Source organism: Scyliorhinus canicula, chromosome 12 (genome assembly GCF_902713615.1).
Source record: "Scyliorhinus canicula chromosome 12, sScyCan1.1, whole genome shotgun sequence".
Taxonomy (NCBI): Eukaryota; Metazoa; Chordata; class Chondrichthyes; order Carcharhiniformes; family Scyliorhinidae; genus Scyliorhinus; species Scyliorhinus canicula.
The window spans coordinates 52004938-52028952 of NC_052157.1; the positions used below are offsets into that span (position 1 = coordinate 52004938).

The 24015-nt window shown below is 49.9% G+C and overlaps 1 protein-coding gene across 1 annotated transcript in view; it reads right to left on the reverse strand.

Moving 5' to 3' along the window:
• The window catches only part of LOC119974506 (sodium channel subunit beta-1-like), a 94116-nt gene that overhangs the window by 46039 nt on the left and 24062 nt on the right, over positions 1-24015 (reverse strand). The window contains exon 2 of the mRNA XM_038813444.1: positions 5178-5344. Coding sequence (XP_038669372.1) covers positions 5178-5344 — 167 coding nt within the window. The remainder of the gene's footprint in view (positions 1-5177; positions 5345-24015) is intronic.

The window sequence follows — 24015 nt, forward strand, 5'->3', positions numbered from 1 at the left end:
TGAAGCCATTGTGCTATCCACAATGCTACCGTGCTGCCACATGCAGATGCTTTGAGCAGACTTCCCCTCCCGGACACTCCACCGCAAATACCAAAAGTAGAGGAGACAGTAATGACTCTAAATTTTTTGGACACCCTACCAGTAGACGCACAACATATTTAGTTGTGGACGCAAAAAGACCCAGTTTTGAGCCAAGATGAAGCATTTACTGCTAACAGGGGAACTGGAAAGACCAGTGGAACCCCAGATGCACCCATACTGAAGCAGAAGGGACCAAATAACCGTAGAAGACGGTCTCCTATTATGGGGAGCTCGGGTAATCGTCCCAGCTCAGGGCCGTCAGGCAATCTTAACTGAGTTACATCACGGACACCCAGGGGTGTCTAAAATGAAGATGCTAGCTCGAAGCTATGTTTGGTGGCCAGGTTTGGACACAGACATAACAGCCTTGGTACGTCGGTGCCAGGAGTGCCAACAGGGGCAAAGAGTGCCACCAGCGGCGCCATTGCACCCGTGGGAATGGCCAGGCAGACCGTGGACCCGCCTGCATATTGACCACGCCGGCCCTTTCATGGGCTCAATGTTTTTGGTGATAGTGGACGCCTACTCCAAATGGTTGGACGTCCACCGGGTAAACACTGCAAGCACAGCATCGACAATTGAAAAGCTCAGGGCCTCGTTTGCAACACATGGACTTCCGGAGGTATTGGTGTCGGACAACGGAACGGCATTCACAAGTGGGGAATTTGGAAAATTCCTGAAGGAAAACGGAGTCCGTCACATCAAAACGGCCCCTTACCATCCAGCGACCAACGGCCTGGCAGAGAGAGCGGTCCAGACACTTAAAGCGGGACTCAAGAAGCAGCCGGCAGCGTCAATAGACACAAAGCTCTCCCGCTGGCTGTTTGATTACAGGACCACACCGCATTCCACAACGGGCATACCGCCAGCTGAACTCTTAATGGGAAGGCGGCTGCGAACGAGGCTGAGTCTCCTTTTCCCAAATTTAATGGGGAAAGTGGAGAAACAACAGGAGGCCCAACGCAGGGGGCATGATAATAATCGGCAGCAGAGACATTTCCAGGTGGGGGCACCGGTTTAGGTCAAGAATTATGGGAATGGACCAACGTGGGTCAAAGGCACGGTAGAGTCCCAAACAGGGCCCATACCCTATGAGGTTTCAATAGGAGGTAAGGTGCTGAAGAAACACCTAGACCAAATAAGGGCAGCGGAACCACACCTGGAGGCAGGCGAAGCAGGACCGCCTCAAGCTGGGATAGCCCAGACGGAAAGGATACCCACACCCCAGCCCCGAGCAATTTCTCCAGACCCCGTCATCCAGTCATCAGAGTCGGAGATGGATACACTCGACGAGGCCGCCACGACACCTCTCCCCGAGGAGGAGGAAGAACAACTTCCAAGGAGGTCATCAAGGAAAAGACGGGCACCTATAAGGTACACCCCGCCCACTTCGGAGAACGACCCGGCGGACGACACAGAGGTGACAGACCCAGACATGAGCAGCAGGAAGAAGCTCAGAGGAATGCCAGCTGGCAGGATTTCCTCGGACCTTGGGGGGAAGGGGTGTAATGAACTCCAATTGGCTTTATTGGTTGGCCAATTGGAGTATGAGCTCCCTCAATGATAGCTAATTGAGGGGGCCCATATAATCACCTGTGTAGGCTTTGTGAGAGTCTTAAGTTGACTGGACTGCTAGCAGCACTGTTTGTAGCTGCTCCTGTAATATCGTTATTGTAAATAAATATTGGTGTGGTGACGGAACTCCTGCCTCCCGTGGATTACTACACTTAAGAAACCACCAATCTTCAACTTAAAGCAAAATAGATTTATTGAATAACAAATTGATTAATATTGAGTTTGCATGCTCTACAGAACTATAACTAGTAATCGAGTAATCTATATTAAAGTATTAACTCATTTAAACTACACGTGCTAACTATGCTGTGATCTATCTCTCTAATACTCTGCTGTCTAGTCACCCCTGGTTGGAAGAGACCCAAGATGCTTTGCGTTCTCATATATATAGTGGAATCTAGTGTTGCCCTCTAGTGGTTGTGTTACACTAAGATGTAATCATTAACCCTTTACATGTCTCTATATATACATATCACTACAGGCAGCACACACCGTGCAGACATATCTCAGCACACTACATCACAGCCTAGTGTATCACACCAACTCCATCACATCCAGTGTATCCCAGCAACCTATCACATCCCAGTGTATTGAAGGAACGGCATCACATCCCCGTCTACCGCAGCAACCTCAACATATCCCAGTGTACCCAACAACTCCATCACATCTCAGTGTATCCCAGCAACCTCAACACATCCCAGTGTACACCAGCACACTCCATCATATCCCAGTATAGTGATTAGCACTGCTGCCTCACGGCGCCGAGGACCCGGTTTCTATCTCGGCCCCGGGTCACTGTCCTTGTGGAGTTTGCACATTCTCCCCATTACTGAGAGTGGGCCTCACCTCCGCAACCCAAAGATGGGCAGGGTAGGAGGATTGGCCACGCTAAATTGCCCCTTAACTGGAAAAAAATAATTGGGTGCTCTAAATTTATATATTTTTTAAATCATATCCCAGTGTATATGGGTACCCTCCATTATATCAAAGTGTAATTCATCGTACTCCATCATATCCTGATATATCCCAGCACATTGCATCACACCTCAGTGTTTCTCAACACACTCAATCATATCCCAGTGTATCCCAACAGATTCCATCACATCCCAGTGTATCCCAGCAGTTCCATCACATCCCATTGTAATCCAGCACACTCCACCACATCCCCGTGTATAGCAGTAACCCCATCATATCCAGTGTATCCCAGCACATTCCATCTCAGCCTTGTGTATCCCAGTACATTCCATCTCAGCCTTTGTATCCCAGCACATTCCATCTCAGCCTTGTGTATCCCAGTACATTCCATCTCAGCCTTTGTATCCCAGCACATTTCATCATATCCCAGTGTATCCCAGAACCTCCACCACAGTCATGTGTATCCCAGCACACTCCCAATGTACTCCAGAACATCCCACTGTATCCCAGCACATTCCATCACAGTTTAGTGTATTCCTGCAAACTCCATAATAATCCAGTGTATTCCAGCACAATCCATCACATCCCAGTGTATCCCAGCACAAGCCATCACAGACCCCATTGTCCATCACACCCAGTGTATTACAGCACATTCGACCACATTCTAGTGTATCCCAGCAGACTCCATCACAACCCAGTTGATGCCAGCAACTCCATCATATGGCAATGTATTCCAGCACACTCCATCACATCCCAATACATTCCATCACAGCCCAGTGTAGCCTAGCATCACTATCACATCCCAGAGCATCCCAGCACTCTTCATCGCAGAGCGGTGTACCCCAGCAGGCTCCATCATTTCACAGTGTGTCCCGGTGCACTCCGTCACAGCCATGAGTATCACAGCATGCTCCATCATATCCCAGTGTATCCCAGCACACTCCATCACAACCCAGTGAGTCGCAGAACACCATCACGGCCCAATGTATCCCATCACACTCCATCATATCCCAGCACACTCCATCAGATCCAGTGTATCCCAGCACACTCAATCACAACCCAGTGTGGATTGTGGGTTAAGGGCAGCACGGTAACATCGTGGTTAGCACAATTGCTTCACAGCTCCAGGGTCCCAGGTTCGATTCCCAGCTTGGGTCACTGTCTGTGCAGAGTCTGTACTTTCCATCACACTCCATCACAACCCAGTGTGTCCCAGAACACCTTCACGGCCCAATGTATCCCATCACACTCCATCATATCCCAGTACACTCCACCACATCCCAGTGTATCCTAGCATGCTCCAACACATCCCAATGCATCTCGAACCCTCCATCATATCCCAACGTATTCCAGTACACTTATCACACCTAGTGTATCCTAGAACACCATCACAGGGTATCCCATTGCACTCCATCATATCCCAGCAAACTCCTATACACCCCAGTGTATCTCGGAACACTCCATCACATCCCAGTGTATCCCTGCATGCTCCAACATATCCCAGTGTATCCCAGCACAATCCATCACATCCCAGTGTTCCCCAGCATGCTCCATTCCATCCTTATGTATCCCAGTACTCCCTGGAACACCTCCACCCCCCAGTGCACTCCATATTGTTTCCGTGCCCCCCAGTATTTCATTGCGCACCCCATTCACTGTGATCAAATATACAATTTTCATTAATTTTTTTTTCCTGTTTTTTTTTTTAAATTTAGAGTACCCAATTCATTTTTCCAATTAAGGGGCAATTTACCGTGGCCAATCCACCTACCCTGCACATCTTTGGGTTGTGGGGGTGAAACGCACGCAAACACGGGGAGAATGTACAAATTCCACATGGGGCAGCACGGTAGCACTGTGGATAGCACAATCGCTTCACAGCTCCAGGGTCCCAGGTTCGATTCCGGCTTGAGTCACTGTCTGTGCAGAGTCTGTACATCCTCCCTGTGTGTGTGTGGGTTTCCTCCGGGTGCTCCGGTTTCCTCCCACAGTCCAAAAATGTGCAGGTTAGGTGGATTGGCCATGATAGATTGCCCTTAGTGTCCAAAATTGCCCTTAGTGTTGGGTGGGGTTACGGGGTTGTGGGGATGGGGTGGAGGTGTTGACCTTGGATAGGGTGCTCTTTTCAAGAGCCGTGCAGACTCGATGGGCCGAATGGCCTCCTTCTGCACTGTAAAATCTATTAAATGACAGTGACCCGGGGCCGGGATCGAACCTGGGACCTCGGTGCCGTGAGGCAGCAGTGCTAACCACAGCGCCACCGTGCTGCCCCAAATATACAATTAATTTAAATATTCAAAGCTTAATTTTGGATTGTATGAAGTAAGTTCCGTCCGAGCCTGTTGGATATGTCGGAAAAACTCCACCCCAAATTCTCAATGACTCCAGCTTTACCTTGACATGCCTTTCCCAGTGTTAGGAATCCCAGAGAGGGAGAGATGCAGATTATAATGTCCCCCAGTCACAAATAGTTCAAATTGAAGGTCGTCTGAATGTTACACCTCTCCTGCCCAATATCAAGGTTACAGAGGTTGACAGGACAGAACGTTAAAAAGGAACATGTGGCTGACACATCAGGAATACCAGAGTAGATGATCTTTCCCTACCTTGTGAAAGGATTCATTTTTCCATCGTCGGAAGACCCACTCAGTGACAGTCTTGGCCTCAGTTTCGCCACGTTTCTTACATGAGATGCACCGAAGTTTCATTGTGTGATCTTTGACAGCTTCAGTATCTGACTCAACCTCAACACACCCAGGATTTGAACAATCCGCTGAACAAAATCAAATACAACATGGTAAGAGAGTGAATTCCAGGGGTCAGAATCTCAAACCATGGAGAAGAGTATCAGTCCCTACAGACAAGGGCCTCAAACACCGGGGACAAGGGAGCTCAAACCCAAGAGACAAGGGCCTCAGAGACTAATGAATACGACATCAAATCCTGGAGACATGGGCCTCAAGCCCTGGGAGCAAGGGCTTATTCAAATCATGGGGACCAAGGCCTCAAACCCTGGAAACAATGGGCCTTAAACCATGGGGACCAAGACCTCAAACCATGGGGACAAGGGCCCCAAACCATGGGGGCAAGGGCCTCAGATCCAGGGGACAACAAGCTCAAACCCTGGGGACAATGGCCCAAATCCTGGGGACAATGACCACAACCCCTGAGACATAGACCTCAAACCATGGGGATATGGACCTGAAACTCTGGGGACAAGGGCCTCAAACTCTGGAGACAATGCCGGCGAACTCTTGGGCCAAAGGCCTAAAGCCCTGGGGACAAAGGACTCAAATCCTGCAGACAAGGGTATCAAACCCTGGAGACAAGGGTCTCAAACCTGGGGGCAAGGGCCTCAAATGATGAAGACATGGGCCTCAAACCATGGGGACAAGGATCTCAAACCCTGGGGTGAATGGCCTCAAACCTTGGGGAAAAGGGCCTCAAACCTGGAGACAAGGACCCCAAACCCTGAAGGAAAGGACCTCAAACTATGGGGACACGAACCTCAAACACTGGGGACAAGGGCCTCAAATTCTTGGAACAAAGGCCTCAAGCCCTGGGGCCAAAGGCCTTAAATCCTGCAGACAAAAGCCTCAAACGCTGGGGCAGGGATTTCAAACCCTGGAGAGAAAGGCCTCAAATCATGGGGACAATGGCCTCAAGTCCTGGGATGAAAGGCCTCAAGCTCTGGCAACAAGAGCCTCAAACCCTGGAGACAAGGGCCTCAAACCCTTTGGATGCTGAACTCAATCCCTGGGAATAAGCTTCCTCAACCCCGTTGATCTTTGGGTTGACCTGACCCACCGTTAAGTTTGTGATGCCGCAGAGTTCAACAGATATCACAGCAGTGAGAGGAGATGTTACGACTTGCACACTGCAAATTCTGGTAGACAGAGTTTCAACCCATGATAAATTCTTTGAGCATTCTGTGTGAATTAAAACATTGACAAAATACCATTTACAACAGATGTTAACCTTTTGTGAGAAGACCACAAAATGAAAAAGAATCGCTTATTGTCACGAGTAGGCTTCAATGAAGTTACTGTGAAAAGCCCCTAGTCGCCACATTCCGGCGCCTGTCCGGGGAGGCTGGTACGGTTCTATGGCAGTGACTGATAGTAACCACTGCCATAGAACCGTGGGACTCTCATGAGTTGTGTCATTATTCCCGAACACGCTAATTGCAGATGTATTAGAAAGTGCAGAATTGCACAGAATTCATGGGCTCGCTGTGCTAATTGAAACCCTACTTATGAAAGACTGAAGGCGCAATTCAGCAGCCTCGTCACGGGATGAGGCCGTTGAATCTCGCGCGAAACCTCTCGTGAAATCCGCGATGCTCGAAACGTCTCGCGAGATTCAATGAAATCTCATGAGACGGCATCATCTGGATCTCGCCCTCACTGGACATGATCCAGATCTGAATATTTATTGACCCAAAGCAGGCCGCACATGGGAGTCCTCGCGAGGGCACCATTTAACCCTAGAACAGGTATAATGGCACCTGGGGGGGGGGCTCTCCCAGGCTATTATAGACCCCTGGGTGGTTGGGGACAGGGCAGGGTGTCACCCTTGCACTCCCCCTGGCACCTGGACATCTTTCACTGCCAACCTGGTACCATGGCTGTGTCATGAGGTCGGGCCCTGCCAGAGGTCAGGCCCAGAGGGGTCTTGCCACGTAGAAAGGGGGTGGGGGTCCCAGGGGCCTCCCCAATGTTGGGGGGGGGGGGAGAAGGGAAGTCATAAAATGGGGGGGTGGGGGGGACCTGAAACATTGGGGGGGAGATCAGGGCTGCTGGCAGGAAATCACTCTGAGTGCAGCCTCAGTGGAGAGAAACAGACAAAATTTGACTACTTAATAATACTAATCTTTATTGTCACAAGTAGGCTTACATTAACGCTGCAATTAAGTTACTGTGTAAAGCCCCTAGTCGCCACATTCCAGCGCCTGTTCAGGTACACAGAGGCAGAATTCAGAATGTCCAATTTACCTAATAGCACGTCTTTTGGGGCCTTGTGGGAGGAAACCAGAGCACCCCGAGGAAAGCCACGCAGACACGTTGAGAACATGCAGATTCCACACAGACAGTGACCCAAGCCAGGAATCGAAACTGGGATCCTGGAGCTGTGAGGCAACAGTGGTAACCACCGTACTACCGTGCTGCCCATGCCACAGCCATATTCTCAAAAATACGTACACCGCCGAATGCATAATTTCTGCAGCAATTAACAGGCGAACTCAGAGACCGCCAATTCAGCATCGACTTCATTTGGTCTTCACTGATTATTGATATCAGCCTAATGGGCTGAAAATGGGTGCGAGGTGATCAATTAGGGATGTTTTGTATCGTTGCAGGATTGAGGTGGGCTGAACTGATAATTCTTTGAGGTTCACTGTTAAACTCTTTAGGATCTCTGCTGGATTACTATCTGAAAGCAGTGATCTGCTGTGGATTGAGGATGGGTTTGGAATGGCTAAACTGCAAACTGTCCTGAAATGATGATGCCTGACTTCAGAGCTCATTGACCATTTCTGCCTTGCATTTTCTGATTGATTTCCATGCTATTCTGAGGCAACCAGTAACATGACAGTTATTTTCTACCTGCATGTAGGGGCATTGATTGGCCTCAATTCTACACCCCAGTCAGCCCTGATGTTAGAGCAGAACTTTCGCTGGGACTGTGACGGTCAAACTGCATCTCTGTTTCCTGGTTTGCTGTTTAATTGTGTTGGCAGATCCAGGCTTGGGAGGCAGAAGCTCTCTCTAAATATACTACACAAAATCAATTATTCATCAGCTAACATCTCCAGAATTGGAACTGCATTAGTGACACAGCGCTGTTTAAATTAAACAGAGCTGGAACGTCAATATTTGCCTAGTCCTGAGTATGCGTTTTCCAGATCTGACCCATAGTGATGGAGCTAGGGGAGCCATTCTGTTCTGGGTTCTCCAAATCTTTCAATTACATATTTTAATAACTGCAACCCCCAACAATGTAAAACTTAAAATGACTTCCAGTTAAGATTCCATACTGTATGAAGAACAGGAGTATATCGAGCCCCACCTGATACACAGCAAACAGAGAGCTGTGTGCAAACAGATGTACTCCGAACACTTTCTTCACCAATGTTTAAAATTATCACAAGACCCCCAAATTCTCATTGTGAAAACAGGGCTCAGATTCTGCAGCCCCAGTGGAGGATAAAAGTGCTTGGTTACATATTCTTTACAGTCCTCATTGAAACACTGAATTATGCAGGAGGGGAGGAGACCATTCAGCCCATCGTGTCTGTGTCGGTCTTTGAACAGATCTATCCAAATAGGCCTCACTCTCTCTCCCCCTGCTCTTCCCGCCACCCCACCCACTCCCACGCCCCCGCCCCAGATATCCCTGCAAATGATCCCCCTTCAAGTATTATTCCAATTGGTTACCAAGCTTCCTGACGCTGGAAAGCACTTTCTGCTTCTCGACTCTATCCAAACCCCTCATGATTTTGGGCCTATGGAGTTGGCTAGAGGGTAACTTCGGCCAGACGTGGGGCAGCACAATGACGCAGTGGTTAGCATTGCTGCTTCACGTGCCGAGGACTCGGGTTCAATCCCGGCCCTGGGTCACTGTCCGTGTGGAGTTTCCACATTCTCCCCGTGTTTGCGTTGGTCTCACCTCCAGAACCTAAAGATGGACAGTGGATTGGCCACGCTCAATTGCCTCTTTAAAAAAAAAAGATTGAGATGAGGAGGAATTTTTCACCCAGAGGGTGGTGAATCTTTGGAGTTCTCTACCCCAGAGGCCTATGGAAACTCGGTCATTAAATATGTTCAGGACCAAGACCATAAGACATAGGAGCAGAATTAGGCTACTAGGCCCATCGAGTCTGCTCTGCCATTCAATCATGGCTGATACATTTCTCATCCCCATTCTCCTACCTTCTCCCCATAACTCCTGATCCCCTTATTAATCAAGAAACTCTCCACTTAAGGACATCAAGGGGTATGGACTGCGGCAGTTCAAGGAGACAGCCCACCAGCACTTTCTCATGGGCAATTAGGGATGGGCAATAAATGTTTGGTAGGAGGCCTTGTGGTGCAGTGGGGAGGGTCTCTGCCTCTGAGCCTGAAGCTCTGGGTTTGAGTGCAACCCCAGGAATTAATGGCCAAAGAAGATGTGTTCATAGCGCCCTTCCAAACAGGTTGAACCAAAAAACCTTCCAATGGCCGGTAGTAAGAGCAGGAGAGACTGCTGGTTAGTCACAGTTGATATTTTTCATAGAATTTACTGTGCAGAAGGAGGCCATTCGGCCATTCGAGTCTGCACCGGCTCTTGAAAAGTTCACCCAACTCAAATCCACACCTCCACCCTATCCCCATAACCCAGTGACACACCCAACACAAAGGGCAATTTTGCACACTAAGGGAAACTTAACATGGCCAATCCACCTAACCAGCACATCTTTGGACTGTGGGAGGAAACTGGAGCACCTGGAGAAAACCCACGCACACACGGGGAGAATGTGCAGATTCCGCACAGACAGTGACCCAAGCCGGGAATCCAACCTGGGACCCTGGAGCTGTGAAGCAATTGTGATAACCACTATGCTACCATGCTGCCGCCCCATAAGCTATAAAAGTGCCTGGCGACAGACTAGCGACCTGTTCCAGGAGTTACTAGCTATGGAAAAGGATGAAGGTCTGCCTTACTGCGGGAATTGGAATAAAGGCTGGTTATGTAGACACAATACAGCTAACGTGCAAATGGTGAGCTCAAACAGCAATGAAATGAACTTGCTTTTCTTTCGTGGTGTTGGTTAAGGGATAAATGTTGACCTGGATATCAGAAACCTGTATATCTGCAAACAGAAAGTTAGGACTGAAAGATGGCCACCCTGAGTTCAAAACTCTCTCAGTTCAAAACTCAAGTGGCTCTAAAACAGACAGATTTTTTTCTGATGTGATTCTGTTATTAATTGAGATGTACGCGTGTTGCTAATGTCACTGGATTAGTAACCCTGAGGCCCAAGATAATACTTAAAATAAATTCAATCAAGGGATGTGGGTGTCACTGGCACAGCCCAGCAATTATCACCCATCCCTAATTACCCCGAAGGTGGTGGGTGAGCTGCTTTCTTCAACTGCTGCAGTCCATGTGGCGTAGGAACACCCACCATGCTATTAGCAAGGGAGTTGCAGGATTGTGACCCAGTGACAGTGAAGCAAAGGCCAATAAATCTCCAGTGCAGGATGGTGAGTGACTTGGAGGGGAACCTCCAGGTGGTGGGGTTCCCAGGTATCTGCTGCCCTTCTCCTTCTAGATGGTAGTGGTTGTGAGTTTGGAAGATGCTGTCGAAGGAGCCTCGGTGAGTTCTTGTAGTGCATCTTGTAGATGGTACACACAGCTGCTATTATGTGTCAAGTGGTGGATGGAGTGAATGTTTGTGGAAGGGGTGCCAATCAAGCGGGTTGCTTTATCCTGGACGGTATTGAGCACTTGAGTGTTGTTGGAGCCGCACTCATCCAGGCAAGTGGAGAGTTTCAATCACACTCCTGACTTGTGCCGTGTAGATGGTGGACAGGCTTTGGGGAGTCAGGAGGTGAGACCGTAGGATTCCCAGCCTTTGACCAGTTCTTACAGCCATAGTATTCATCTGGCTAGTCCAGTTCTGTTTCTGATCAATGGTAACACCAGGATGTTGACAGTGGGTGATTCAGTGATGGTAATGCCATTGAATAACCATGTCCATCTGTTTTGGGCATGCCCGAAGCTTGGAGGGTTCTGGCAGGGGTTTGCTAAGGCAATGTCCAAGGTGCTAGGTACGCGTGTGGTGCCAAGTCCAGAAGTGGAGATCTTTGGGGTGTCAGAAGACCCGGGAGTTCAGGGGGTGAAAAAGGCCGACGTCCTGGCCTTTGCCTCCCTGGTAACCCGGAGACGGATCCTTTCAATGTGGAGGGACTCGAAACCCCCGAGTGTAGAGACCTGGGTTAGTGACATGGCTGGGTTTCTCACCCTCGAGAAAATAAAGTTTGCCTTAAGAGGCTCAATGTTAGGGTTCTCCCGGAGGTGGCAGTCGTTCGTCGAGTTTCTTGGGGAAATTTAAAATGTCGGCAGTAGCAGCTTTCCGAGGGGGGAGGGGGGCGGGGTAAGTGTTGTTTTAATGTTATTTTAGGTGGTCTGTGAAGACAGAGCCATTTGGGGAAACATCTATTTTTGCACTATGTTAATGTTTGTTGTTCTTTTTCTGTTTTTGTCATAAAATTTTACAAATACTTCAATAAAAATATTTTTAAAAAAAGGTAATGCCATTGAATGTCAAGGGGCAATGATTATCTCTTGTTGGAGATGGTCATTACCTGTCACTTGTGTGGCACGAATGTTACTTGCCACTTGTCAGCCCAAGCCTGGATATTGCCGAGGTCTTGCTGCATTTGGACATACATAGATACACACATAGAAAATAGAAGCAGGAGGAGGTCATTTGGCCCTTCAAGCCTGCTCCACCATTCATTCTAATCATGGCTGATCATCAAGTTCAATACCCTGATTCCATCTTCCCCCCATAATCCTTGATCCCTTTAGCCCGAAGAGCTATATTTAATTCCTTCTTTCTTATAAATTTAAAGTGCCGAATTATTTTTTTTTCCAATTAAGGGGCAATTTAGCACGGCCAATCCACCTATCCTGCACATTATTGGGAAGTAGGAGTGAAACTCAGAAACGGGAAGAATGTGCAAACTCCACACGGAGTTACCCGGGGCCGGAATCGAACCCGGGTCCTCGGCACCGTGAGGCAGCAATGCTAACCACTGTACCACCATGCCGTCCCGAGCTGTATCTAATTCCATCTTGAAATTACACAACATTCTGGCTTCAACTACTTTCTGTGGTAGTGAATTCCACAGATTCACCACTCTCTGGGTGAAGAAAGGTCTCACCTCAGTCCAAAAAGGTTTATCCCTTATCTTCAGTTCTGGACCCTTAGTTCTGGACTCCCCCCACCATTGGGAACATCCTTTCTGAATCTACCTTGCATAATCCGGTTAGAATTTTTAAAGTTTCAATGAGATCCACTCTCACACTCTTCTAAATTCCAATGAATATAATCCTGACTGACTTAGTCTCTCCTCATATGACAGTACGGCCATCCCAGGAATCAGCCTGGTAAACCTTCGCTGCACTCTCTCCGTAGGGAGAACATGGATTGCTTCAGCATCTGAGGAGTTGGAAATGGTGGTGAACGTTTTGCATTTATCAGTGAACATCCCCACTTCTGACCTTATGATGGAAGGAAGGTCATTGGTGAAGCAGCTGAAGGTAGGTGGACTCTCAAAAAAAAGAAAATGTTCTTACAGAGGCGGAGGGAATAAATGACGACTTTGCATCTGGCTTCAGGTAAGAAAATAATGAAGATAATTTTGCAGTAAAGGATAGGAGAGTAAAGATATTGGATTAAATAAAAATAGAGAGAAAAGTTGTGTTTAATAGGTTGACATGGCTCAAAGTGAATAAGTCACCCATCCCCTGGGTTGCTGAGAGAATCCAGAATGGAAATAGCAGAAGGTCTTTTTTTCCCAAATAAAGGGGCAATTTACCGTGGCCAATCCACTTACCCTGCCCATCTTTGGGTTGTGGGGGCAAAACCCACGCAAACACGGGGAGAATGTGCAAACCCCACACGGACAGTGACCTGGGGCCGGGATCGAATCCGGGTCCTCAGCGCCACCGTGCTTCCTGAAGTAGCAGAAGGTTTGACCACAATCTTTCAATCCTCCTTGGATATGGGGGTGGTTCCAGTGGACTGAAAAAGAGGGAGAATTAAACCTCAGGCCTCTCAGCCTAACCACAGGAATGGGAAAATTATTGGAGACCATTGTCAAGTGCAACATGAAGTCTCGCTTGGAGAAAGGTTAATATGGGACAATCACACAAATTTGTTAAAAGTAAACCATCTCTGACTAAACCTGACTGATTGTTTGATTAAGTAAGAGAGAGGTTTGAGGAGTAGAGAGTATGTAAACAGAAGCATATGAGATTAAAGTGTAATTTGGATAGACAATTGACTAATGGATAGGGCAGAGAATAGTGGTGAGTGGATGTTTTGCTGACTGGATAGACATAAGCAGCGGAATCCACCAGGGATCAGTGCTGAGAAACTCCGACTCCAGTGCACAGCATTAAGAATAACCCTGAAAATTGATCTGAAGTATACAGTTTAAACAAAACAGCAAGACGGCCCCAATTACAACTGTGTTGATGGTAAACAGTCAGCCAGTCAAAATGGATGTGGACACGGGGGGCTCCACTACAGTTGTAGGTGAACAAACGTTTCGTTATTTGCAAGGTAAGTGCCAGCCCCCTGAAGTTAAGAAGCACAATGGCCAGGCTAGCCATGTGTACTGGGGAGGTTTTAAGGATCCTGGGAACAACCACAACACCCGTGAGCTACCAGCACCAGTCAGCTCGACTGCCTTTAATAGTAGCGGAGGGGACCAAGGGCCAAGTCTGATGGGCCGTGACTGGCTTCACCAAATTAGATTAAATGGGCTAGAAATCTTCAAAATTAATGAAGGCAACTTTCATGACGTCTTTCAAAATACCAGGAGGTTTTCAAGACAGGTTAGGCAAGATACAAGGCCTAAAAACAAAGATTTATGTGGACCCTGAGGCCATGCCCAAGGTTTTCAGGGCCCGACCCGTCCCCTATGCATTGCATGAGATAGTTGAGACTGAACTCAAACGGTTATAGTAATTAGGCATCATCAAGCCTGTACAATGTTTGGAGTGGGAGGCTCCCATTGTGCCAGTGGTGAAGTCTGATGGAATCATTAGGATATGTGGAGACTACAAATTAACCGTGAATCAGGTGGCAAAATTGGACCAGTACCCAATACCAAGAATTGATGATTTATACGCTAAATTAGCAGGAGGTTTAACTAAATATGAACCATGCATACCAGCAATTAGAATTAGACGAGGCTGCTGGAGAATCTTTTACTATAAATGCCAATAAAGGCCAATACCAGATCACCCAGCTACCCTTCAGAGTCCCTCTGTGTGTACAGTTTTCCAGTGAAAGATGGAAAGTTTACTTCAGGACCTATCCAAGATGGTCTATCGAGATGATGTACTGACAACAGGAGTGTCCGACACCTCGCAAATCTCGAAGAGGTTTTTAAATGTTTAAGAAGGCCGGAGTAAGGCCAAAAAGAGAGAAATGTACGTTTCAAGCTCAGGAAGTGACAGATGTAGGATTCAGGATAGACACCACAGGGCTGCACCCTTTGGAGTAGAAGATCAAAACGATTAAGGAGCCACCTGCCCCCAGAAATATGTCAGAATTTAAATCCTTTTTCGGAATGGTAAATTATTATGGCAGATTTATTCTTAATCTTTCTACAATGTTGGCGCCCTGAAACACACTACTTAAGAAGCACCAGAGGTGGTATTGGAGAGCGCATTAGAAGGAAGCCTTTGAACAGGTCAAACTAGCTTTACAGTCATACAGTCTCTCGGTCACTTTTGAGATCATTCATAGAATTTACAGTGCAGAAGGAGGCCACTCGGCCCATCGAGTCTGCACCGGCTCTCTGCATTCTTAGCTATAATGCTGTCCTTACGGAATCGGAGTGGTTTTAGTGTACAAGATGGAAGATGGTGCTGAAGGGCTTATCGCCAATGCATCAAGGACTCTGATTGATGCTGAACAAGCTTACTCATAAATTGGAAAAAATGGATTGGTCGTAATTTTAGGAGTGAAAAAGTTCCATCAATACTTGTTTGGACGACATTACATAGTCGTTACCGATCACAAACCCTCGTTGGGTTTATTTAGGGAAGATAAGGCCATTTCCCCTTCAGCTTCAGAGAGGGTCCAACACTGGGCTTTATAGTTGGCAGCCTACGAGTACATGTTTCAACATAGGCCGGGCACACACATTTCAAACGTGGATGCTTTAAGCCGTCTTCCCCTCCCCGAAAGTATACCACCTCCACCAGTACCACAGGAAATCATTGTTGCTTTAAACCTTCTTGATACGTTGCCAGTGTCGGCATGACAGGTCAAGCTTTGGACCCAAAAAGACCCCTTATTATCTCGAGTTGGACACATAATCCTCCACAGCTGGCATCATGATAACAGGTCTGAGCAGTTACTATCCTTTCAGATAAGAGAAGACGAGTTAATTTGTGAAGATGGTGTATTCTTTTGGGGGGCCACGGTGGTCATTCACATTCCCGATAGGAAGCGATTAATAAAGGAGCTACACTGCACCCATCCTGGCGATGACAAAGATAAAAATGTGTGCACCCAGTTACCTATGGTGGCCTGGGATGGAATCGACACAGAGAATCTGGTCAGACAATGTGACCAGTGTCAAATGTCAGCAAAGCTTGCTGTATGCGGCCTTACTGCACCCTTGGGAGTGGCCAGGTCGGCCGTGGGTGCCACTACGCGTCGATTTTGCAGGCCCATTCATGGGCTCCATGTTCTTGCTCATCATAAATGCTCACCCCAATCTGTCTTCTTCCTGGGCCTGCTTGTAGCTAGGCAGCAGCCACCACTTAACCCCACAGCTGACGAGTCTGTTGGAGTTGCCAGGCAATCAGATTTGCTGGCTGCACTCGAGAGCGGGACTTCCACCCACTGAAGGGCGGAAGTCCCAATATAACACAGTTTAGCTTACTAGCAGCATGTTAAAACTGCAGGATAGGCTCCTTTGGGTGCGTTGGCCTCTGCACCCCTATAAAATTAAACCCCTTGTTTTATATTACAGAAATGTAATATAAATATTACTCATTTATCTTGCCGAGTTGTATTTAACTTGATGATAAACAGTGAAAGACTTCCAGTTGAAGACAAATTATTTATTGAGTAACAAAATTATATACTTGTGAGTTCTTTCACTTTAATACTTTGACTAGTAATATAATTAACCAAGATTAGATTAAACTAACAATTGTGATAATACACTGCAGTCTGATCTGTCACGTCTTTACTCTAACTGCACCACACACACACTAACCTCCGGAAAGAGCGGAAAACTCCATATCTAGGTCCTGTTAGTCTTGCCATCTAGTGATCATCTGTCTGTACTGACTGTGCATTAACTAATCATGTATTAACATATACAGAGATCACTACACCTTGTATTTACAGGTGTCATTCTCAGTCCTTGTGCTTCTACATTGTGCTACCAAGATGGCTGGCAGAAGGCTTGCTGACTTTCAGCGGTGAGATTGCAGATGGCCCTTCAGAATAACCTGAGCACCTCTGACCCAGAAGTCTCAACTTTGACTGCACCAGCTGACCATGGCCTGCCGCGGACTGGGCTGACTGGCCGACTGCCAACAGCAAGAACACTGGAAGATTGGTAGTGGAGGGCAGTTAAATATTATCATCCTGAGGGGATGGCAGGTTTGTGCTTCATGGAGCCACTCCCCCAGGGTGGCACATCTGCCATCCTAGTAGTAATCTGCTGGAGGTCAGGTTGCTAGACTGCAGGCCAACCCGGCAAGGACTGTTGGACACTGAGATCCACAGCCATGATGGTTGCACTCTGCATGTCAACAACCTTAGATTCCCAGACCTCAGCCTCAGCTTTCATTGCAAAGGTCCACACATTGACTGACGCTCTTTGTTCTGTATTGGAAGATGCAAGGTCAACCCTCAGCTGTTGCATCATGGTCTTGCATCCAACTGTTCTCATACGTTGGTCACCACTTCCATGTTGGATAGGGTGGGCTCCTATCTCTGCATGAAGCCCTGTGCCGAGCTGAGGCTGGACTCCATGTGCTCATCAACAGTGACATCAAAGGCCACGTGCCTTGGCAATCTCCAGCGATATACTGAAGACTTGTGCTCCATAACCTGTTTCATATACAGCTACAACACGTGCATCTACACGGTAATGTGGAAAATCCAATTTGGCCAAGTACCATCCTGATAGCCTACTCTCGATGGAAGAGGTCTTCATTCAGCAAAGCTATCCAATGGCACTTGCACAATAATACCCTGCACATTGCTGTTTAGTTTGAGTTCTGCCAGGGCTCTCAGCTCCTGACCCCATTAGAGCCTTGCCCTAAATGTGAAAGAAGAACTGAAATTAAGAGGGGAGGGGAGAGTGATTGTTCTCAATATCAAGGCAGTATTTGACCTAGTACAGCAATAAGGAGCCCAAGAAAACTGAAGACAATGGGAATTAGGGCAAGAACCCGCTTCTGGTTGGAATCATACCTGGAGCAAAGGAAGATAGTTTTGGTTCCTGTAGGTTAATCATCTCAGGTGCATGACATCACTGCAGGAGTTCCTCAGGGTAGTGTCCTTGGCCCAACCATCTTCAGCTGCTTCATCAGTGAGGTCAGAAGTCGAGATGTTCGCCGATGTTCAGCACCATTTGCAACTCCACAGATCTTTGCAGTCCATGTCTACATTCATCAAGACCTGGACAATATTCAGGGTTGCGCTGATAAGTGGCAAGTAACATTTGTGCTGGGTTTGTGTCAAGAAATTACCATCTCCAACAAGAGAGAATCAAACCATTTCCCCTTGGCATTTAATGACATTACCACCAGTGAATGCCCCACTGCCAACATTCTGAGGACTACCATTGACCAGACTAGGAAGTACAGACAATCACAGGGGCCTTGGAGTGCGTGTCCATAGATCCAGCAGCAGGACAGGTAGATAAGACAGATAAGGTGGTTAAGAAGGCATAAGGGATACTTGCCTGTATTAGTCGAGGCATTGAATGTAAGAGCAGGGGGGTTATACTGGAGCTGTAAAAAACGCTGGTTAGGCCACAGCTGGAGTACTGTGTGCAGTTCTGGTCGCCACACTATTGGAAAGATGTGTTTGTAATGGGGAGGATGCAGAGGAGATTTACCAGTACGTTGCCTGGGTTGCAGTGTTTCAGCTGTGAAGAGAGGCTGATTAGGCTGTGGTTGTTTTCCTTCGAGCAGAGAAGGTTGATTGAGGTGTATGAAATGATGAGGGGCCTAGACAGTGTAGATAGGAAGAAACGTTCCCCCTTAGCGGAGGAGTCAATAATCAAGGCATAGATTTAAGGTAAGAGGCAGGAGATTTAGAGGGGATTCAAGGAAAAGCTTTTTCACCCAGGGGGTGGTGGGAGTCTGGAATTCGCTGCCTGCAAGAGTGGTAAACATTTAAGAAGTATTTAGATGAACACTTGAAATGCCAGAGCATACAAGGGCATGGACCAAGTGCTGGAAAATGGGATTAGAATAGATGGGTGCTAGATGGCCGACACATACACGATGGGCCGAAGAGCCTCTTTTTCTGTTCTGTCGATGACTTCAAGTGGTTAGAAATACACAAAATGAAGTCCACGTCCTCACCAGCAAAAGTTAAAAAAATTGCCACAAGCGTTTGCCACCCATGGGTTGCCCGAGGCGCTGGTCTCAGATAATGGGACCGCAGTTACCGGTGAAGAGTTCTCACATTTCATGAGAACCCATGGCATTCAACATCTTCACTCCCTACCGCCCTGCTTCAAATGGAGTGAATGAGAAAGCCGTCCAAACATTCAAAACCACCATGAAGAAACAATCACCGGCCCCTCTACAAACCTGACTGGCCCATGTCCTGATCGCTGATAAAACAACACCTCACATCACCACAGGTGTTTCACCCGGCGAGTTGCGAATGGGTAGACGCATTAGAACACGGTTGGATCTGATATTTCCAAATCTGATGGGGCTGGTGGAGGTAAAATGTAACCCACCCCCATCCCCCCTCAAAGAAACATCACGACTCGAAGCAAATTGAGAGAGCATTTCAGGTGGACGACTTGGTTCATGTGAAGAATTTTGGTGCTGGTCCAAATTGGATCCCAGGAACAGAAGCGGTCCAGTGTCAGAATGAGATATGTGTCCAAGGTAAAAGGGTGAAGAAACACCTGGCCCATTTGAGAAGGAGAGAATCGCAGACAGAGCCTCGTGTGCCCGTCGCTACGGCTGAATGTAATGCTGCAGCATGCTACCCGGAGTAAAAGCCCAGTAATATTCCAGGGGAACTGGAGAAATTATCTGCACTGACGTACCTACGCAAGTCAACTCATTGAGTTCAAACCGAGGTTACCACTCCTGCAGGAACAGCTGGTGATGAATTACAACGCTCCCAAAGGATCAGTAAGTCCCTGGACCAACATCCCTATAAGGGACTGTGTTGAGACTGGAAATAGCTCCATTGTTGTTGTAATGTGTTAATTAGGGACTTAAAGGAGGCGGGATGTGATACTGTGTCCCTTAAAGAGCACGAGTTCTTTGAGGGTCATGTGACCTACAGGGTCAACCAGGCCCGAGCGCCTGAATTCTGGGGCCGAGCGAGGGTTTTACAGTTAATCAAGAGTTTGGAGTCGTGGAGTGCAGTAGCCTTTACCTCACTCTCCCTAAATAGTTATTTACCTTAATAAACCGTTTATTCACTAATCTATCATAAATAATGAGCAGGACAGAAGCGATCATAAGAAAGGTACAGACAGTGAAATAAGCAGGTACACAGTAGTAGACTGAATGTGGGTGAGTCTCAAGTGGGAGGAACAACAAAGAGGCGGCATAAATAATTAAAATAGCAGGGGGAGCTCAGTGGGCAATAGCAGGGGGAGCTCAGTGGGCAATAGCAGGGGGAGCTCAGTGGGCAATAGCAGGGGCAGCTCAGTGAGCAATAGCAGGGGGAGCTCAGTGGGTAATAGCAGGGGGGGTCAGTGGGCAATAGCAGGGGTGGCTCAGTGGGCAATAGCAGGGGGAGGTCAGTGGGCAATAGCAGGGAGAGCTCAGTGGGCAATAGCAGGGGGAGCTCAGTGGGCAATAGCAGGGGGTGCTCAGTGGGCAATAGCAGGGGCAGCTCAGTGGGCAATAGCAGGGGCAGCCCAGTGGGCAATAGCAGGGGAGCTCAGTGGGCAATAGCAGGGGGGGATCAGTGGGCAATAGCAGGGGGAGCTCAGTGGGCAATAGCAGGGGGAGCTCAGTGGGCAATCGCAGGGGGAGCTCAGTGGGCAATAGCAGGGGGGGGCTCAGTGGGCAATAGCAGGGGGGGCTCAGTGGGCAATCGCAGGGGGAGCTCAGTGGGCAATAGCAGGGGGAGCTCAGTGGGCAATAGCAGGGGGAGCTCAGTGGGCAATAGCGGGGGGAGCTCAGTGGGCAATAGCAGGGGGGCTCAGTAGGCAATAGCAGGGGGAGCTCAGTGGGCAATAGCAGGGGGTGCTCTATGGGCAATAGCAAGAGAGCTCTGTGGGCAATAGCAGGGGGAGCTCAGTGGGCAATAGCAGGGGGAGCTCAGTGGGCAATAGCAGGGGCAGCTCAGTGGGCAATAGCAAGGGGAGCTCAGTGGGTAATAGCAGGGGGAGCTCAGTGGGCAATAGCAGGGGAGCTCAGTGGGCAATAGCAGGGGGAGCTCAGTGGGCAATAGCAGGGGCAGCTCACTGGGCAATAGCAGGTGGAGCTCAGTGGGCAATAGCAGGGGGAGCTCAGTGGGCAATAGCAGGGGGAGCTCAGTGGGCAATAGCAGGGGGAGCTCAGTGGGCAATAGCAGGGGGAGTTCAGTGGGCAATAACAGGGGGAGCTCAGTGGGCAATAGCAGGGGGAGCTCAGTGGGTAATAGCAGGGGGAGCTCAGTTGGCAATAGCAGGGGGAGCTCAGTGGGCAATAGCAGGGTGAGCTCAGTGGGCAATAGCAGGGGCAGCTCAGTGGGTAATAGCAGGGGGAGCTCAGTGGGCAACAGCGGGGGGGGGCTCAGTGGGCAATAGCAGGGGGAGCTCAGTGGGCAATAGCAGGGGCAGCTCACTGGGCAATAGCAGGGGGAGCTCAGTGGGCAATAGCAGGTGGAGCTCAGTGGGCAATAGCAGGGGGAGCTCAATGGGCAATAGCAGGGGGAGCTCAGTGGGCAATAGCAGGGGCAGCTCACTGGGCAATAGCAGGGGGAGCTCAGTGGGCAATAGCAGGGAGAGCTCAGTGGGCAATAGCAGGGGGAGCTCAGTGGGCAATAGCAGGGGGAGCTCAGGGGGTAATAGCTGGGGGAGCTCAGTGGGCAATAGCGGAGGGAGCTCAGTGGGCAATAGCAGGGGGGTGATCAGTGGGCAATAGCAGGGGGAGCTCAGTGGGCAATAGCAGGGGGAGCTCTGTGGGCAATAGCAGGGAGAGCTCAGTGGGTAATAGCAGAGGGAACTCAGTGGGCAATAGCAAGGGTGGGCTCAGTGGGCAATAGCAGGGAGAGCTCAGTGGGTAATAGCAGGGGGAGCTCAGTGGGCAACCGCAGGGGGGGGGCTCAGTGGGCAATAGCAGGGGGAGCTCAGTGGGCAACCGCAGGGGGGGGGGGCTCAGTGAGCAATAGCAGGGGGAGCTCAGTGGGCAATAGCAGGGGGAGCTCAGTGGGCAATAGCAGGGGGGGGGGGTCAGTGGTTAATAGCAGGGGGAGCTCACTGGGCAATAGCAGGGGGAGCTCAGTGGGAAATAGCAGGGGGAGCTCAGTGGGCAATAGCAGGGGGAGCTCAGTGGGTAATAGCAGCGGGAGCTCAGTGGGCAATAGCAGGGGGAGCTCAGTGGGCAATAGCGGGGGGAGCTCAGTGGGCAATAGCAGGGGGAGCTCAGTGGGCAATAGCAGCGGGAGCTCAGTGGGCAATAGCAGGGGGAGCTCAGTGGGCAATAGCGGGGGGAGCTCAGTGGGCAATAGCAGGGGGAGCTCAGTGGGCAATAGCAGGGGGAGCTCAGTGGGCAATAGCAGGGGGAGCTCAGTGGGCAATAGCAGGGGGAGCTCAGTGGGCAATAGCAGGGGGAGCTCAGTGGGCAATAGCAGGGGGGGGGTCAGTGGGTAATAGCAGGGGGAGCTCAGTGGGTAATAGCAGGTGGAGCTCAGTGGGTAATAGCAGGGGGGGGGGGCTCAGTGGGCAATAGCAGGGGGAGCTCAGTGGGCAATAGCAGGGGGGGGGCTCAGTGGGCAACCGCAGGGGGGGGGGGGGGCTCAGTGGGCAATAGCGGGGGGAGCTCAGTGGGCAATAGCAGGTGGAGCTCAGTGGGCAATAGCAGGGGGAGCTCAGTGGGCAATAGCAGGGGCAGCTCACTGGGCAATAGCAGGGGGAGCTCAGTGGGCAATAGCAGGTGGAGCTCAGTGGGCAATAGCAGGGGGAGCTCAATGGGCAATAGCAGGGGGAGCTCAGTGGGCAATAGCAGGGGCAGCTCACTGGGCAATAGCAGGGGGAGCTCAGTGGGCAATAGCAGGGAGAGCTCAGTGGGCAATAGCAGGGGGAGCTCAGTGGGCAATAGCAGGGGGAGCTCAGGGGGTAATAGCTGGGGGAGCTCAGTGGGCAATAGCGGAGGGAGCTCAGTGGGCAATAGCAGGGGGGTGATCAGTGGGCAATAGCAGGGGGAGCTCAGTGGGCAATAGCAGGGGGAGCTCTGTGGGCAATAGCAGGGAGAGCTCAGTGGGTAATAGCAGAGGGAGCTCAGTGGGCAATAGCAAGGGTGGGCTCAGTGGGCAATAGCAGGGAGAGCTCAGTGGGTAATAGCAGGGGGAGCTCAGTGGGCAACCGCAGGGGGGGGGCTCAGTGGGCAATAGCAGGGGGAGCTCAGTGGGCAACCGCAGGGGGGGGGGCTCAGTGAGCAATAGCAGGGGGAGCTCAGTGGGCAATAGCAGGGGGAGCTCAGTGGGCAATAGCAGGGGGGGGGGGTCAGTGGTTAATAGCAGGGGGAGCTCACTGGGCAATAGCAGGGGGAGCTCAGTGGGAAATAGCAGGGGGAGCTCAGTGGGCAATAGCAGGGGGAGCTCAGTGGGTAATAGCAGCGGGAGCTCAGTGGGCAATAGCAGGGGGAGCTCAGTGGGCAATAGCGGGGGGAGCTCAGTGGGCAATAGCAGGGGGAGCTCAGTGGGCAATAGCAGCGGGAGCTCAGTGGGCAATAGCAGGGGGAGCTCAGTGGGCAATAGCGGGGGGAGCTCAGTGGGCAATAGCAGGGGGAGCTCAGTGGGCAATAGCAGGGGGAGCTCAGTGGGCAATAGCAGGGGGAGCTCAGTGGGCAATAGCAGGGGGAGCTCAGTGGGCAATAACAGGGGGAGCTCAGTGGGCAATAGCAGGGGGGGGGTCAGTGGGTAATAGCAGGGGGAGCTCAGTGGGTAATAGCAGGTGGAGCTCAGTGGGTAATAGCAGGGGGGGGGGGCTCAGTGGGCAATAGCGGGGGGAGCTCAGTGGGCAATAGCAGGGGGGGGGCTCAGTGGGCAACCGCAGGGGGGGGGGGGGGCTCAGTGGGCAATAGCGGGGGGAGCTCAGTGGGCAATAGCAGGTGGAGCTCAGTGGGCAATAGCAGGGGGAGCTCAGTGGGCAATAGCAGGGGCAGCTCACTGGGCAATAGCAGGGGGAGCTCAGTGGGCAATAGCAGGTGGAGCTCAGTGGGCAATAGCAGGGGGAGCTCAATGGGCAATAGCAGGGGGAGCTCAGTGGGCAA